The sequence below is a fragment of the Trachypithecus francoisi genome, unplaced genomic scaffold (genome assembly GCF_009764315.1).
Source record: "Trachypithecus francoisi isolate TF-2019V2 unplaced genomic scaffold, Tfra_2.0 Lachesis_group4, whole genome shotgun sequence".
Taxonomy (NCBI): domain Eukaryota; kingdom Metazoa; phylum Chordata; class Mammalia; order Primates; family Cercopithecidae; genus Trachypithecus; species Trachypithecus francoisi.
This window is the reverse complement of record NW_022681469.1, coordinates 56865049-56882718: the sequence shown is the minus strand read 5'-3', so window position 1 is coordinate 56882718 and position 17670 is coordinate 56865049. Positions and strand designations below refer to the sequence as shown.

General features: G+C 39.9%; 1 protein-coding gene across 1 annotated transcript in view; it reads left to right on the top strand.

The window, feature by feature from the left end:
* FAM185A (family with sequence similarity 185 member A) overlaps window positions 1–17670 on the top strand; it is a 59367-nt gene that overhangs the window by 32479 nt on the left and 9218 nt on the right. The window contains exon 7 of the mRNA XM_033193682.1: window positions 7929–8063. Coding sequence (XP_033049573.1) covers window positions 7929–8063 — 135 coding nt within the window. The remainder of the gene's footprint in view (window positions 1–7928; window positions 8064–17670) is intronic.

Below are 17670 nucleotides of genomic sequence, written 5' to 3'. Positions count from 1 at the left end.
TGGAAAGCAGTTTGGTTTTCTGTTTTTGGTTTTGAGACAGGGTCTCACTCTGTCACCCATGCTGGAGTGCAGCAGCAAGATCATGGCTCACTGCAGCCTCATCAGGATCACCTAAGCTTGGGAGGTCAGCCTTCCAGGTAGATGAGACTACAGTTGTGCACCACCATACCCAGTTTTTTTTGTTTTGTTTTATTTTGTTTTCTGGTAGAGACAGGGTTTTGCCATGTTGTCCAGGCTGGTCTCAAACTCTTGAGCTCGAGCAATCCACCTACCTTGGCTTCCCAAAGTGCTGCGATTACAGCCATGAGCCACCGTGCCTGGCTGCAATTTATGTCTTTTTTTTTTTTTTTTTTTTTTTGAGACAGAGTCTCGCTCTGTTGCCCAGGCTGGAGTACAGTGGCCGGATCTCAGCTCACTGCAAGCTCCGCCTCCCGGGTTCCCGCCATTCTCCTGCCTCAGCCTCCCGAGTAGCTGGGACCACAGGCGCCCGCCACCTCGCCTGGCTAGTTTTTTGTATTTTTTAGTAGAGACGGGGTTTCACCGTGTTAGCCAGGATGGTCTCGATCTCCTGACCTCGTGATCCGCCCGTCTCGGCCTCCCAAAGTGCTGGGACTACAGGCTTGAGCCACCGCGCCCGGCCTGCAATTTATTTCTTAATAAAATAAACTAGTTGTAGTGATGTGCATTGTTCCCTGATTTTTTTTTTAGAACAGAATAGTTCATCATGCTTATCTCAAACTTGTAGCTCCAGTTAGGAAGATTAAGAAATGACTTAAGGAAGCTTAAGCTGATGTTAGCCAGATTGGAAGGAAAACCATAACCCATAAGTAAATGCATCCTAAACCCCATCCTGACCATCTTAGTCTACAGAGACGGGGTTAATGCTTTATGGCAGGGGCCTTTTGCCTACTTTATTTAATGAAAAACAGAAAGAAAAACTTCTGAAATAGGAGTGTGTTGGTGAATTTACAATGCAACCCTCATAATTGTTTTGAAAAATGATTCCATACCTAACAGAGTACTTTTCCTGATTTACCCTTTTAGAAGCTTGAATTACAGCCAGGTGGTATGGAAATACAGGTTGAGTGTCTTATCTTATCCAAAAGCCTGTAATATACTCAAAAGAAACATTAGTGAGTTGGAATTCAAATAATCTTTTTCTATTGTTGTTTTTTGTTACACACAAGGCACATCTGGAAGCACAAGAGCTTAGTGTTCTAGTTGTGTTATAATGATGAGGTCACAAGACCTGTACTCTGATGAGATAGCATTGTGTGAAATACCATGGTGGTTAAAAGCATGGGCTTTGTAATTATTGAGCTGAGTCTAGGTTCCAGCACTAGCACTAGTGAGAAGTTGAGCAAGTTCTTATCTGTAAAATTGAGGTGATCATAATACGTCATGGGGGCACACCCAGGATCGCTGAACAGGAGCAGCTTCAGCCTCCAGCTCCCAGCATGAGCAACACAGAAGATGGGTGATTCCTGCATTTTCAACTGAGGTACCGGGTTCATCTCACTGGGGCATGTCGGACAGTTGGCGCTGGTCCGCGGGTGCGGCCCGACCAGTGAGAGCTGAAGCAGGGCGAGGCATCGCCTCACCTGGGAAGCACAAGGGGGAAGGGAATTCCTTTTCCTAGCCAAAGGAAATCGAAACACACAACACCGGGAAAATCGGGTAACTCCCACCCTAATACTGCACTTTACCAAGGGTCTTAGCAAACTGCACACCAGGAGATTATATCCCACACCTGGCCCAGAGGGTCCCACACCCACGGAGCCTCCCTCATTGCTAGCACAGCAGTCTGAGATCTAACTGCAAGGTGGCAGCGAGGCTGGGGGAGGGGCGCCCGCCATTGCTGAGGCTTAAGTAGGTAAACAAAGCCGCAGGGAAGCTCGAATTGGGTGGAGCCCACTGCAGCTCAAGGAGGCAGGCAGACTCTGTAGACTCCAACTCTGGGGACAGGGCATGGCTAAACAAAAAGCAGCAGAAACCTCAGCAGAGGTAAATGTCCCTGTCTGACAGCTTTGAAGAGAGCAGTGGATCTCCCAGCACGGAGGTAGAGAACAGAGAACGGACAGACTGCCTGCTCAAGTGGGTCCCTGACCCCTGAGTAGCCTAAATGGGAGACATTCCCCACCAGGTGCAGACCGACACCTCACACCTCACACGGCAGGGTACACCCCTGACACGAAGCTTCCAGAGCAAGAACCAGACAGCAACACTCGCTGTTCAGCAATATTCTATCTTCTGCAGCCTCCTACTGATTCTCCAGGCAAACAGGGTCTGGAGTGGACTTCTAGCAAAGTCCAACAGACCTGCAGCTGAGGGTCCTGACTGTTAGAAGGAAAACTAACAAACAGAAAGGACACCCACACCAAAACCCCATCAGTACATCACAATCACCAAAGACCAAAGGCAGATAAAACCACAAAGATGGGGAAAAAGCAGTGCAGAAAAGCTGGAAATTCAAAAAATCAGAGCGCACATCCCCCTCCAAAGGAATGCAGCTCATCGCCAGCAACAGAACAAAGCGGGACGGAGAATGACTTTGACAGGGTGAGAGAAGAAGCCTTCAGTCGATCAAACTTCTCAGATCTAAAGGAGGAACTACGTAACCAATGCAAAGAAACTAAAAACCTTGAAAAAAGATTTGACGAATGGCTAACTAGAATAACCAATGTAGAGAAGTCCTTAAAAGAACTGATAGAGATGAAAACCACAAGAACTATGTGACAAATGCACAAGCTTCAGTAACCAACTCGATCAACTGGAAGAAAGAGTATCAGTGATTGAAGATCAAATGAATGAAATGAAGTGAGAAGAGAAGTGTAGAGAAAAAAGACTAAGAAGAAATGAACAAAGCCTCCAAGAAATATGGGATTATGTGAAAAGACGAAATCTACGTCTGATTGGTGTGCCTGAAAGTGACGGGGAAAATGGAACCAAGTTGGAAAACACTCTGCAGGATATCATCCAGGAGAACTTCCCCAACCTAGTAGGGCAGGCCAACATTCAAATTCAGGAAATACAGAGAATGCCACAAAGATACTCCTCCAGAAGAGCAACTCCAAGACACATAATTGCCAGATTCACCAAAGTTGAAATGAAGGAAAAAATCTTAACGGCAGCCAGAGAGAAAGATCGGGTTACCCACAAAGGGAAGCCCATCAGACTAACAGCAGATCTCTCGGCAGAAACTCTCCAAGCCAGAGGAGAGTGGGGGCCAATATTCAACATTCTAAAAGAAAAGAATTTTCAGCCCAGAATTTCATATCCAGCCAAACTAAGTTGCATAAGTGAAGGAGACATAAAATCCTTTACAGATAAGCAAATGCTTAGAGATTTTGTCACCACCAGGCCTGCCCTACAAGAGATCCTGAAGGAAGCACTAAACATGGAAATGAACAACAGGTACCAGCCATTGCAAAAACATGCCAAAATGTAAAGACCATCAAGGCTAGGAAGAAACTGCATCAACTAACGAGCAAAATAACCAGCTAATATCATAATGACAGGATCAAGGTCACACATAACAATAGTAACCTTAAATGTAAATGGACTAAATGGTCCAATTAAAAGTCACAGACTGACAAATTGGATAAAGAGTCTAGACCCATCAGTCTGCTGTATTCAGGAGACCCATCTCACATGCAGAGACACACATAGGCTCAAAATAAAGGGATGGAGGAACATCTACCAAGCAAATGAAAAACAAAAAGAAAGCAGGGGTTGCAATCCTAGTCTCTGATAAAACAGACTTTAAACCATCAAAGATCAAAAGAGACAAAGAAGGCCATTACATAATGGTAAAAGGATCAATTCATCAGGAAGAGCTAACTCTCCTAAATATATATGCACCCAATACAGGAGCACCCAGATTCATAAAGCATGTCCGTAGAGACTTACAAAGAGACTTAGACTCCCATACAATAATAATGGGAGACTTTAACACCCCACTGTCAACATGAGAGAGATTGACGAGACAGAAAATTAACAAGGATATCCAGGAATTGAACTCCGCTCTGCACTAAGTGGACCTAATAGACATCTACAGAACTCTCCACCCCAAATCAACAGAATATACATTCTTCTCAGCACCACATTGCACTTATTCCAAAATTGACCACATAGTTGGAAGTAAAGCACTCCTCAGCAAATGTAAAAGAACAGAAATTATAACAAACTGTCTCTCAGACCACAGTGCTATCAAACTAGAACTCAGGACTAAGAAACTGAATCAAAACCGCTCAACTACATGGACACTGAACAACCTGCTCCCGAATGACTACTGGGTACATAATGAAATGAAGGCAGAAATAAAGATGTTCTTTGAAACCAACGAGAACAAAGATACAACGTACCAGAATCTCTGGGACACATTTAAAGCAGTGTGTAGAGGGAAATTTATAGCACTAAATGTCCACAGGAGAAAGCAGGAAAGATCTAAAATGGACACCCTAACATCACAATTAAAAGAACTAGAGAAGCAAGAGCAAACACATTCAAAAGCTAGCAGAAGGCAAGAAATAACTAAGATCAGAGCAGAACTGAAGGAGATAGAGACACAAAAAACTCTCCAAAAAATCAATGAATCCAGGAGCTGGTTTTTTTAAAAGATCAACAAAATTGATAGACTGCTAGCAAAACTAATAAAGAAGAAAAGAGAGGAGAATCAAATAGACACAACAAAAAATGATAAAGGGGATATCAACACCGACCCCACAGAAATACAAACTACCATCAGAGAATACTATAAACACCTCTACGCAAATAAACTAGAAAACCTAGAAGAAATGGATAATTTCCTGGACACTTACACTCTCCCAAGACTAAACCAGGAAGAAGTGGAATGCCTGAATAGACCAATAACAGGCTCTGAAATTGAAGCAATAATTAATAGCCTACCAACCAAAAAAAGTCCAGGACCAGACAGATTCACAGCCGAATTCTACCAGAGGTACAAGGAGGAGCTGGTCCCATTTCTTCAAAGAAAAAGAGGGAGTCCTCCCTAACTCATTTTACAAGGCCAACATCATCCTGATACCAAAGCCTGACAGAGATACAACAAAAAAAGAGAATTTTAGACCAATATCCCTGATGAACATCGATGCAAAAATCCTCAATAAAATACTGGCAAACCGAATCCAGCAGCACATCAAAAAGCTTATCCACCATGATCAAGTAGGCTTCATCCCTGGGATGCATGGCTGGTTCAACATACGCAAATCAATAAACGTAATCCAGCATATAAACAGAACCAAAGACAAAAACCACATGATTATCTCAATAGATGCAGAAAAGGCCTTTGACAAAATTCAACAGCCCTTCATGCTAAAAACTCTCAATAAATTCGGTATTGATGGAACGTATCTCAAAATAATAAGAGCTATTTATGACAAACCCACAGCCAATATCATACTGAATGGGCAAAAACTGGAAGCATTCCCTTTGAGAACTGGCACAAGATAAGGGTGCCGTCTCTCACCACTCCTGTTCAACATAGTGTTGGAAGTTCTGGCTAGGGCAATCAGGCAAGAGAAAGAAATAAAGGGTATTCAGTTAGGAAAAGAAGAAGTCAAATTGTCCTTGTTTGCAGATGACATGATTCTATATTTAGAAAACCTCATTGTCTCAGCCCAAAATCTCCTTAAGCTGATAAGGAGCTTAACTTCAGCAAAGTCTCAGGATACAAAATCAATGTGCAAAAATCACAAGCATTCTTATACACCAGAACAGAAAAACAGAGAGCCAAATCATGAGTGAACTCCCATTCACAATAGCTTCAAAGAGAATAAAATACCTAGGAATCCAACTTACAAGGGATGTAAAGGACCTCTTCAAGGAGAACTACAAATCACTGTCAGTGAAATAAAAGAGGACACAAACAAATGGAAGAACATACCATGCTCATGGATAGGAAGAATCACTATTATGAAAATGGCCATACTGCTCAAGGTAATTTATAGATTCAATGCCATCCCCATTAAGCTACCAATGACTTTCTTCACAGAATTGGAAAAAAACTGCTTTAAAGTTCATATAGAACCAAAAAAGAGCCCGCATTGCCAAGACAATCCTAAGCCAAAAGAACAAAGCTGGAGGCATCACACTATCTGACTTCAAACTCTACTACAAGGCTATAGTAACCAAAACAGCATGGTACTGATACCAAAACAAAGGTATAGACCAATGGAACAGAACAGAGTCCTCAGAAATAATACCACACATCTACAGCCATCTGATCTTTGACAAACCTGAGAGAAACAAGAAATGGGGAAAGGATTCCCTATTTAATAAATGGTGCTGGGAAAATTGGCTAGCCATAAGTAGAAAGCTGAAACTGGATCCTTTCCTTACTCCTTATATGAAAATTAATTCAAGATGGATTAGAGACTTAAATGTTAGACCTAAAACCATAAAAACCCTAGAAGAAAACCTAGGTAATACCATTCAAGACATAGGCATGGGCAAGGACTTCATGTCTAAAACACCAAAAGCAATAGCAACAAAAGCCAAATTGACAACTGGGATCTAATTAGACTAAAGAGCTTCTGCACAGCAAAAGAAACTACCATCAGAGTGAACAGGCAACCTACAGAATGGGAGAAAACTTTTGCAATCTACTCATCTGACAAAGCGCTAATATCCAGAACCTATAAATAACTCAATCAAATTTACAGGAAAAAAACCACCCTATCAAAAAGTGGGCAAAGGATATGAACAGACACTTCTCAAAAGAAGACATTCATACAGCCAACAGACACATGAAAAAATGCTCATCATCACTCGCCATCAGAGAAATGCAAATCAAAACCACAATGGGATACCATCTCACACCAGTTAGAATGGTGATCATTAAAAAATCAGGAAACAACAGGTGCTGGAGAGGATGTGGAGAAATAGGAACACTTTACACTGTTAGTGGGACTGTAAACTAGTTCAACCATTATGGAAAACAGTGTGGCGATTCCTCAAGGATCTAGAACTAGAAATACCATTTGACCCAGCCATCCCATTACTGGGGATATACCCAAAGGATTATAAGTCAGCTGCTATAAAAACACATGCACATGTATGTTTATTGTGGCACTATTCACAATAGCAAAGACTTGGACTCAACCCATATGTCCATCAGTGACAGACTGGATTAAGAAAATGTGGCACATATACACCATGGAATACTATGCAGCCATAAAAAAGGATGAGTTCATGTCCTTTGCAGGGACATGGGTGCAGCTGGAAACCATCATTCTCAGCAAACTATCACAAGAACAGAAAACCAAATACCGCATGTTCTCACTCACAGGTGGGAATTGAACAGTGAGATCACTTGGACACAGGAAGGGGAACATCACACACCGGGTCCTATTGTGGGGAGGGGGTAGCGGGGAGGGATAGCATTAGGAGATATACCTAATGTAAATGACAAGTTAATGGGTGCAGCACACCAACATGGCACATGTATACATATGTAACAAGCTTGCACGTTGTGCACATGTACCCTAGAACTTAAAGTATAATTTAAAAAAATACCTCATAAAGTTAATATGGGGATTAAAACAATGTAATTAGGGGTCTGGCTCATATTAAATGCTCAATGGTAAATCCTATCTATAAGCTACATGTGTAGTAAATTACTCACTTTCTGGTGTTGGATGAGCTGGGTAGGACTATTGGCAAAAAGAAGAACTAGCAGTTAATAATGTGCTAATAACCCGTATTCTTGACAGAAGTGTCTGTGAATGACTTGAGAGTAAGGAAACTTTGAGCACCTGGGAATAAGGAAAAGGTTTAAATAAATACTGTATGCTGAGGAGTAAAAACAGTGTTCCAGGAGCAATGCTACCCTTTCAGCCAAATTTATAATAGACTCTGGTACTTTTGATTTCTTTATATTACTGAGCTCTCCTTTATATTTATTACAGGTTCTATTATTGTCAAGGTTCCATCTTCACTTGAAGCTTATTTACAGTTATCAGGGAAAGAGGTTGATGTGAACTCAGAAGTCCATGTTCAGGAAATGGCAGAAGTTCATAAAGATGATGTTGTAACACTGACTGGTAAGGAGGCTGCATTTTGCTATGTCAGATGAATAGCCATTCTCCATACATAAGTAGAAATGTGGTACACTTAACGGAAATTTTAGCTTTTTTATACTTTTCCATTATTACGTTCTCATGTTTGACATCTTTTTTTCTTCTAGTTGCTTATCATTGATATGATACAGACATTTTCTTTAAAAAGACCTCTTTAAATCATTTAGGGAACACTCATTAGTCCTGTCATTGGGTAAAATTGATTTTTAAATTTTCTAGAAGAGCTGCTTTCTAATTCTTGAACTTAAAAAGAAACTGAATACATATATTATAATGCAATATTTAAAACTAACTTCATATGACTGGAGTAAATAGGAATTTTGTTTGGTATGTACATTTTAAGCTTGCTGTTTTAGAACAACAAATTCTCAGTCCCACAAATGTGAATAGCTTTTGTACATTTTTCATTATATCTGGCTACACTGGTGGCTGATAATATTTTTTTTTAAGATTTGTCATTGGTTCGGGTTTTTTTTTTTTTGACAAAGTCTTGCTCTATTGCCCATACTGGAGTGCAGTGGCGTGACCTTGGCTCACTGCAACCTCTGCCTCTTGGGTTCAAACGATTCTCCTGCCTCAGCCTCCTGAGTAGCTGGGCCTACAGGCGTGCACCACCACGCCTGGCTAATTTTTTTTGTATTTTTAATACAGACAGGGTTTTGCCATGTTGGCCAGGCTGCTCTCGAATTCCTGACCTCAGGTGATCGGCCTACCTCGGCCTCCCAAAGTGCTGGGATTACAAGCGTGAGCCACTGTACCTGGCCAAGGTTTGTTGTTTTAATGAATAAAAAAATTAATGCTGGTGAAGTTTTCCTTTAAATTTTACAGAATGGCATCAAGGAGGACACTGCAATTAGACCGTGTATAGGGATGAATGCTACAAGCTAAAGGCACGGGATGCCAACTAGAAAAAGGAAGAATAGGGGAGGAGGAGAGGGTGGTCTTCACAATATCAAATTTTAGTGTTAGGTATTCATTTTATGTCATGAAAATTAAGAGTGTTCTGTTAAAATTCATAGAATATTAACAAAAAACATAACAGGAATAAAAATAATACCTATACACTCCCAGATCTAACTGCATGCCGCCTAATGGGCAGACTCATAGTTATGTGGTGAAAATTTGATGAAAATCTAAGTACAGTCATGTATCACTTAATGAGAGAGATACATTCTAAGAAATGTGTTATTAGGCAATTTTATTGTCATGTGAACATTATAGAGTGAACTTATACAAATCTAGATGGTACAGCCTACTACATACTGAGGCTGTTTGATAGCCTATTGCTCCTAGGCTACACCTGTACAGCAGACTACTGTACTGAAAACTGTAGGCAGTTGTAACACAATGGGATTTGTATATCTAAACATAGAAAAGGTACAGTAAAAATATGGTATAAAAGATAAAACATGGTACACCTGCATAGGGCACTTACCATGAATGGAGCTTGCAGGACTGGAAGTTGCTCTGAGTGAGTCAGTGTGATGAGTGATGAGTGCATGTGAAGGCCTAGGACATTACTACTATAGACTTTATAAACACTGTACAGTTAGGCTACACTAAATTTATTCTTTTCTTCAATAATAACTTAGCCTTAGTTTACTGTAACTTTTTTACTTTATTTATTCTAGAGATAGCTGCTTTGTCTGTTGTGTAGACTGGAGTGCAATTATAGTTCACTGTAAACTCGAACTCTGGGCTCAAGTGATCCTTCTGCCTCAGCCTCCTTAGTAGCTGGGATTATAGGTGTGTACTATGATGCCCAGCTAATTTTTTAAAAAAATTTTAGTAGAGATGAGGCCTTGCTATGTTTCCCAGGCTTGTCTTCAGCTCCTGGCCTTAAGTGATCCTCCTGCCTCAACTTCCCAAAGAACATTTTTACTTTATAAACTTAAATTTTAAAGAACTTTTTTAGGCCAGCTGTGATGGCTCACGCCTATAATCCCAGCACTTTGGGAGGCCGAGGCGGGTGGATCGTTTGAGGTCAGGAGTTCGAGACCAGCCTGACCAACATGGTGAAATCCCCATCTCTACTAAAATACAAAAATTAGCCAGGCATGGTGGTGGGAGCCTGTAATCTCAGCTACTTGGTAGGCTGAGGAAAAAGAATCCCTTGAGGATGTGAAGGACCTCTTCAAGGAGAATTACAAACCACTGCTCAACAAAATAAAAGAGGACACAAACAAATGGAAGAACATTTCATGCTCATGGATAGGAAGAATCAATATCGTGAAAATGGCCATACTGCCCAAGGTAATTTATAGATTCAGTGCCATCCCCATCAAGCCAGCAATGACTTTCGTCACAGGATTGGAAAAAACTACTTTGAAGTTCATATGGAACCAAAAACAAGCCCACATTGCCAAGACAATCCTCAGCCAAAAGAACAAAGCTGGAGGCATCACACTATCTGACTTCAAACTATACTACAAGGATACAGTAACCAAAACAGCATGGTACTGGCACCAAAACAGAGATACAGACCAATGGAAAGGAACAGAGCCCTCAGAAATAATACCACACATCTACAGCCATCTGATCTTTCACAAATCTGACAAAAACAAGAAACGAGGAAAGGATTCCTTATTTAATAAGTGGTGCTGGGAAAACTGCCTAGCCATAAGTAGAAAGCTGAAACTGGATCCCTTCCTTACACCTTATACAAAAATTAATTCAAGATGGATTAAAGACTTAAATGTCTGACCTAAAACCATAAAAACCCTAGAAGAAAACCTAGGCAATACCATTCAGGACATAGGAATGGGCAAGGACTTCATGTCTAAAATACCAAAAGCAATGGCAACAAAAGCCAAAATTGACAACTGGGATCTAATTAAACTAAAAAGCTTCTGCACAGCAAAAGAAACTACCATCAGAGTGAACAGGCAACCTACAGAATGGGAGAAAATTTTTGCAATGTACCCATCTGACACAGGGCTAACACCCAGAATCTACAAAGAACTTAAACAAATTTACAAGAAAAAATCAACCCCATCAAAAAGTGGGCAAAGGATATGAACAGACACTTCTCAAAAGAAGACATTTATGCAGCCAACAGACACATGAAAAAATGCTTATCATCACTCGCCATCAGAGATATGCAAATCAAAACCACAATGAGATACCATCTCATACCAGTTAGAATGGCGATCATTAAAAAGTTAGGAAACAACAGATGCTGGAGAGGATGTGGAGAAACAGGAACACTTTTACACTGTTGGTGGGACTGTAAACTAGTTCAACCATTGTGGAAAACAGTGTGGCGATTCCTCAAGGATCTAGAACTAGAAATACCATTTGACCCAGCCATCCCATTACTGGGGATATACCCAAAGGATTATAAGTCATGCTGCTATAAAGACACATGCACACGTATGTTTACTGGGGCACTATTCACAATAGCAAAGACTTGGAACCAACCCAAATGTCCATCAATGACAGACTGGATTAAGAAAACGTGGCACATATACACCATGGAATACTATGCAGCCATTAAAAAGGATGAGTTCATGTCCTTTGTAGGGACATGGATGAAGGTGGAAACCATCATTCTGAGCAAACTATTGCGAGGATAGAAAACCAAACACCACATGTTCTCACTCATAGGTGGGAACTGCACAATGAGAACACTTGGACACAGGGTGGGGAACACCACACACCAGGGCCTGTCATGGGGTGGGGGTAGGGGGTAGGGATAGCATTAAGAGATATACCTAATGTAAATGATGAGTTAATGGGTGCAGCCCACCAACATAGCACATGTATACATATGTCACAAACCTGCACACTGTGCACATGTACCCTAGAACTTAAAGTATAATAAAAAGAAAAAAGAAAAAACAAAATAAGCATGTAAAAAAAAAAAAAGAAGAAGAAGACGCTCTTGAACCCAGGAGGCAGAGAGTGCAGTGAGCCAAGATGGCACCACTGCACTCCAGCCTGAGCAACAGAGCAAGACTCCTTCTCAGAAAAAATAAAATAAAAAACTTTCTTACTCTTTTGTAATAATGCTTAGCTTGAAACACAAACACATTTTACAGCTGTAGAAATACACTTCTCTATCCTTATTCTGTAAGCTTTTTTCTGTTTTTAAAATTGTTAATTTATTTTTTATTTTACTTTTTAAACTTTGTTAAAAACTAAGACACAAACACACACATTAGTCTAGGCCTTTACTGGGTCAGGAACATCAATATCACTTTCATCTCCACATCTTGTCCCACTGAAAGGCCTTCAGGGGCAATAACACACATGGAGCTGTCATCTTCTGTGATGACAATGCCTTCTTCTGGAATACTTCCTGAAGGACCTGCCTGAGAGGCTGTTGTATCTTAACTTTTTTTTTTTTAATAAGCAGAAGCTGTACACTCTAAAATACCGATAAAAAGTATAGTAAATACATAAATCAGTAACATGGTCATTTATTCTCATCAAGTATTATGAACTACACATAATATATGTGCTATACTTTTATATGACAGTGGATTGGGTTTGTTTACACCAGCATCACCCCAAATGCAAGTAGTGCGTTGCATTTAAACGACGATTAGGATGGCTACAAAGTCACTGGGTGATAGGAATTTTTCAGCTCTATTATAATCTTATGGGACAACTATCATTTCTATAGTTCATCATTGACTGAAACATTATTATGCAATGACTGGATATCAAATATAGTAAGAATCAACTTGTGATCTAATGTCTTGAATTTGATAAGGAGCCAAGAGAGTTACCTATTTTTGGTCTTTGGTCCCAATAGTCTAAAACAATAATACAAGTTTGTTTAACTGTGCTCTGAATCACAGCATAACCAAAATTATTAGCATATGTAAGCATGTTTGAATTATAAGCTAAAGGTATTTTGTCATATTTTATTCATTTATTCATAGAATCATACGTCTTTCTAAAATTTAGATTTAGTTTTAAAACTATTCTCATGACTTCAGTCATTATTTCTGTGTATATAACTTCCAAATCAATACCTGCAGACCTGATCTCTATTGTTCTTGCCCATTTCTATTCCACTAAACCAGTGCCACCTCAAACTTAATGTTTAAAAACAAAATTATCTTTCCCTAGCCTATGTCCTCCTTCTCCTGTCTTCTCTATTTTTCTTTATTTGCTCAATTACTCAACAAATGTTTTGAGTCAAGCACTGCCAGAAACTAGGGGTGCAAGGGTAATATAAAACATGGTCTCGTTGCCTTCTGAGGAGCTTACATTCTAGTGAGGAAAGGCAAATCAGAGAATACAGTACAGTGGGATCAATGTTAGTATAAACGTATGTACATTGTACTGTGAGAACACAGAGGTGAGGAAGTGAGAGAAGTCAAATATGGCCAAAGTATAGAGAGTGAAGGAGAAAGTGGCATAAAAGGAGGCGGGAGAGTTTGGGAGAGGTCAGATCATATGGGACAGTTTGGATTTTATATTAAGAGCATTGGGAAGCCCTTGGGAGGTTTTAATTTGGGGTTTACATAATCAGATTTGTGTGTTAGAAAGATCACTCTGAATGTTGAGTGGAGATAGATGAGAAGGAACAATGGTGGATGAAGGAGAAAAAAATAACTTTTGCTTTTTAGGAGGTTACTGCAGTAATTCAGGAGAAGGAGTACAGAGGCCTGGACTCCATAGTGAGCTATCTTAAGGTCATCAAATAAATAGGCCTTCAGTAACCTTTGCTTGAAGATAAAGACGAATGAATGCTTTGAGGAAGCTGCATGCTTAACCCATTGGTTATTCTGAAGCACCTTAGCCTATTGAGTTCTTTTTGTGTGTTATTTGTTATTATGTCTTACACTCTGGCCCCACCTCCTGAACCAGGAAGGGCCAAATTGCAGAATGATGAGTTTATTTCCTGGTCACAGTGGAAGAATCTAGGTTCTGATCAAGCATCGTTTTGCAGAGTAGCACAGACTCTCGTATGAGGTTGGTCCCCACATAGATCTGTATGTTGTGTCTGATAGCAAATTTAATCCATTAAGGTAATAATGCAGCAGGACCTCAGGTGAAGAGAGCAGCAGTCTCCGGAGGGAGCTGCGAGTGTGAACAGGTGATTGGGTTTAAGAGAAACTTCCATATTTCATTTCGGTTTTAAAACTATTTGGTGCCCAGTCAGCCACAGGTCTTATGTATCAACTGGATGAAATAATTTAAGAGGCCTAGAAAATCAGGGCAGATTGCTTTTTTCTGTGGAGATTTCCAATCCGAAACCAAATTTTGGAAATAATTAGCAGCTTTAGATGTGAGCTATTATTATAGGCAGCTGAGCTCAGCTCATCTGGGCCTTCCTCACAGAGCCCATGAAGGATAGAAACAGAAATAACTCTTATTGCTAAGAGCCTGGATTTTATCTGCAGCATGACTTCTGGATAATCTCTGCAAGAAACCATGCCAGTAAAATGTAGTCCCTTAGGTTCCGGCTTCCCACAGGGTTTTGATGTGTCAGCTCTATAATTATATTTGATTTCCTGCTCCATGGTTTCCTTTGCTATTGCTGTCACTGGTAAATAACTCAGGTGTATAATTCCTACCATGATTTACATGTATTATGTGCTATTCTGAAGTCAAAAGGAAACCTGAGACTCTCAGGCTGAAACACTTACCTACTAAAAAGCTATGCAAGAGTGTGTATTGGGGCTGCATTCTCTAATCTTTATGAGAGTCTTGATTCTAAGTTTTGTCCTCTACCCATGTGTGGCAAATTTAACATGTTGTAAGTGGCTTAGGTAAGATACTTCTAATAAGGTGGCTTCTCTATTAGGTTGTAGACTTGGTTCATCAACTTAGATATGAAACTTGACGGTGGTATACATCAAGTCTCCAAGCCCAGGTATGCATGTGGTACAAAGTCCTTTTGTCTTTACAGCTCCACGATTTAGATATTTAATGTTCAAAGAATATTAGAGGTAAAGTGTGTTGCCAGTGAAAGGACTGGTGTTTGTCATTGTCTGGATAGTAGGGAAGCTAGCACTACTGGGTTTACTTCATTTTAGTAAAACTGGAAATATAAAGCATATAAAAAAAAATTCATTTGGGATCAAAATAAACCACCAAGTCAGAAAAGAGTTCTTAGCTTGTCAAAAGACCAGAGAGTAAACATACAATGGAATTGTTATTTATAACAGAATACTGGTTCATGGGTTGGAAAAGAGGTTGAAATGAGACTAAGCTCATAAGATGCCACTTTAAAAACCTGGAGACACTGTTTTCTCTCCAAATTGGGAAAAATCCAGTCTTTTGATATGACTAACTCTTGGAAATAGCTCTGAGTTTAGAACCCACTGAAGTTTTTGGTTTTTCAATGCTTATAGCACATGAATTTGTCAGCAATGTATATATATTTCAGGACCACATGGAAGAAATTCAATAACAGAATGAAGAATGCTATAAGGCTTATACCTATCTGCTTAAAAATACTTTGACAGGGAGTTAATGTAGGAGCTGTTTTCAAGTCATGGTGCTTTTATGGTATTTTTTGTTTTTTGTTTTTGAGACGGAGTCTCTCTCTGTCACCCAGGCTGGGGTGCAGTGGCGCCATCTCGGCTCACTGCATCCTCTGCCTCCTGGGTTCAAGTGGTTCTTCTGCCTCAGCCTCCTGAGTAGCTGGGACTACAGGCACCTATCACCACGGCCAGCTAATTTTTGTATTTTCAGTAGAGACAGGGTTTCACCATATTGGCCAGGCTGGTCTTGCCTCCTGACCTCGTGATCTGCCCACCTCGGCCTCCCAAAGTGCTGGGATTACAAGCATGAGCCACTGCACCCAGCCGCTTTTATGGTGTTTTTATTTCCCCACCTTTTTGTTAAACTGTAAGATCTTGAGAGTATCATGGGTAATCAGATGTCAATGTTGCTAATGTTTGCCCCAAAAAAGATCAGGTTTTCTTTCCATTCATCTGCAAACTTTATCTGTAAACACCATATAGTAAATATGTTAGACTTAACAGATTACATACGGACTCTGTTGCGTATTTTTTTTTGTTTGTTTTTTAATAACCCTTTAAAAATGTAAAAGCCTGGCCAAGCATGGTGGCTCACACCTGTAATCCCAGCACTTTGGGAGGCTGAAGCGGGTGGATCACCTAAGGTTAGGAGTTAGAGACCAGCCTGACCAACATGACAAAACCCTGTCTCTACTAAATATACAAAAATTAGCTGGGTGTGGTGGCGGGCACCTGAAATCCCAGCTACTCAGGAGGCTAAGGCAGGGAGAATTGCTTGAACCCAGGAGACAGAGATTGCAGTGAGCTGAGATAACGCCACTGGACTCCAGCCTGGGCGACAAAGGGAGACTCCATCCTAAAATAAATAAATAAATAAAAAATAAAAGTAAAAAATAAAAGCCCTTCTTAGCTTTCAGGGCATTTAAAAACAGGCCCCTGGCCAGATTTGGCCTGTGAGCTATAGTTTGCTGATCCCTAGACTAGAGTTCAAAGTGCAGGCCCCAATCTTAGAGCATATGAGCTCTGTTTGTGATGCCTGTGGGGTTTTGTTTTATTATTGTTTTTGTATTCATTTTGGTCATTCCAGAAATATTAAACCATAGCCAAATCCTTATCCTAAGTGAACTATCCCCAGTAGTGAAGAAAACATGATTCATGCACATAAAAGTTTAATCTTGTAACATTTAAGAAACAGTGCAACCAATAGAAGATATATGATGGCAAATAAATACACAAAAAGATATTTACCATCACTAGCCATTAGGGAAATGCAAATTAAAACCAGAATAAAATACTACATACTTACTAGAATGGCTAAAATTAAAAATACTGATTATTCAAATGCTGGCAAGTGTGCAGAGAAACCGGATCTTTTCTACATTACTGGTGGGAATATAAAATGATACAGCTACTCTGTAATTCAGTCTGGCAGTTTCTTAAAAACAACAACAACAAAAACTACCATTAATCACCTAGCATTTATATTCCTGGGAATTTATCCTGGGGAAATGAAACTTATGTTCACATAAAAACCTGTACACAAATGTTCACAGCTTTATTTGTAATAGCCAAAAACTGGAAATGACTGAAATATCCTTCCATGACTGAATGTTCATATGACTCATGGTATGTCCACATAAGGTAATTCACTGATAAAGGGAACAATCTGTTGACGTAAACAACTTGAAGAGAATTTAAGGGTATTATTCTAAGTGAAAAAAGCCAGTCTCAAAATGTTCCATATTCTATGATTCCATTTATATAACATTCTTGAAATGACAAAATTAAAGATGTGGAGAATAGACAAGTGGTTGCCATAGGTTAGGGAAGGAGAAGGAGAGTATGACTTTAAAGGGACATGACAAAGGACTTCCTTTGTAGTGACAGAACAGTTCCATATCTTGATTAAAATGATGGTTACATGAATCTATATATGTGATAGATAAAATGTCATGAGTATATACAAAGACATACCCAAAAAATGAATGCATATAAAAACTGGTGAAATCTGAGTCAGGTCTATAGTCCAGTTAATTTGCCTGCTAATTTCCTGGTTTTGATAGTGCAGTATAATTATAGAAGCTGTCACCATTAGGGGAACTGAGTGATGGGTACACAGTACCTGT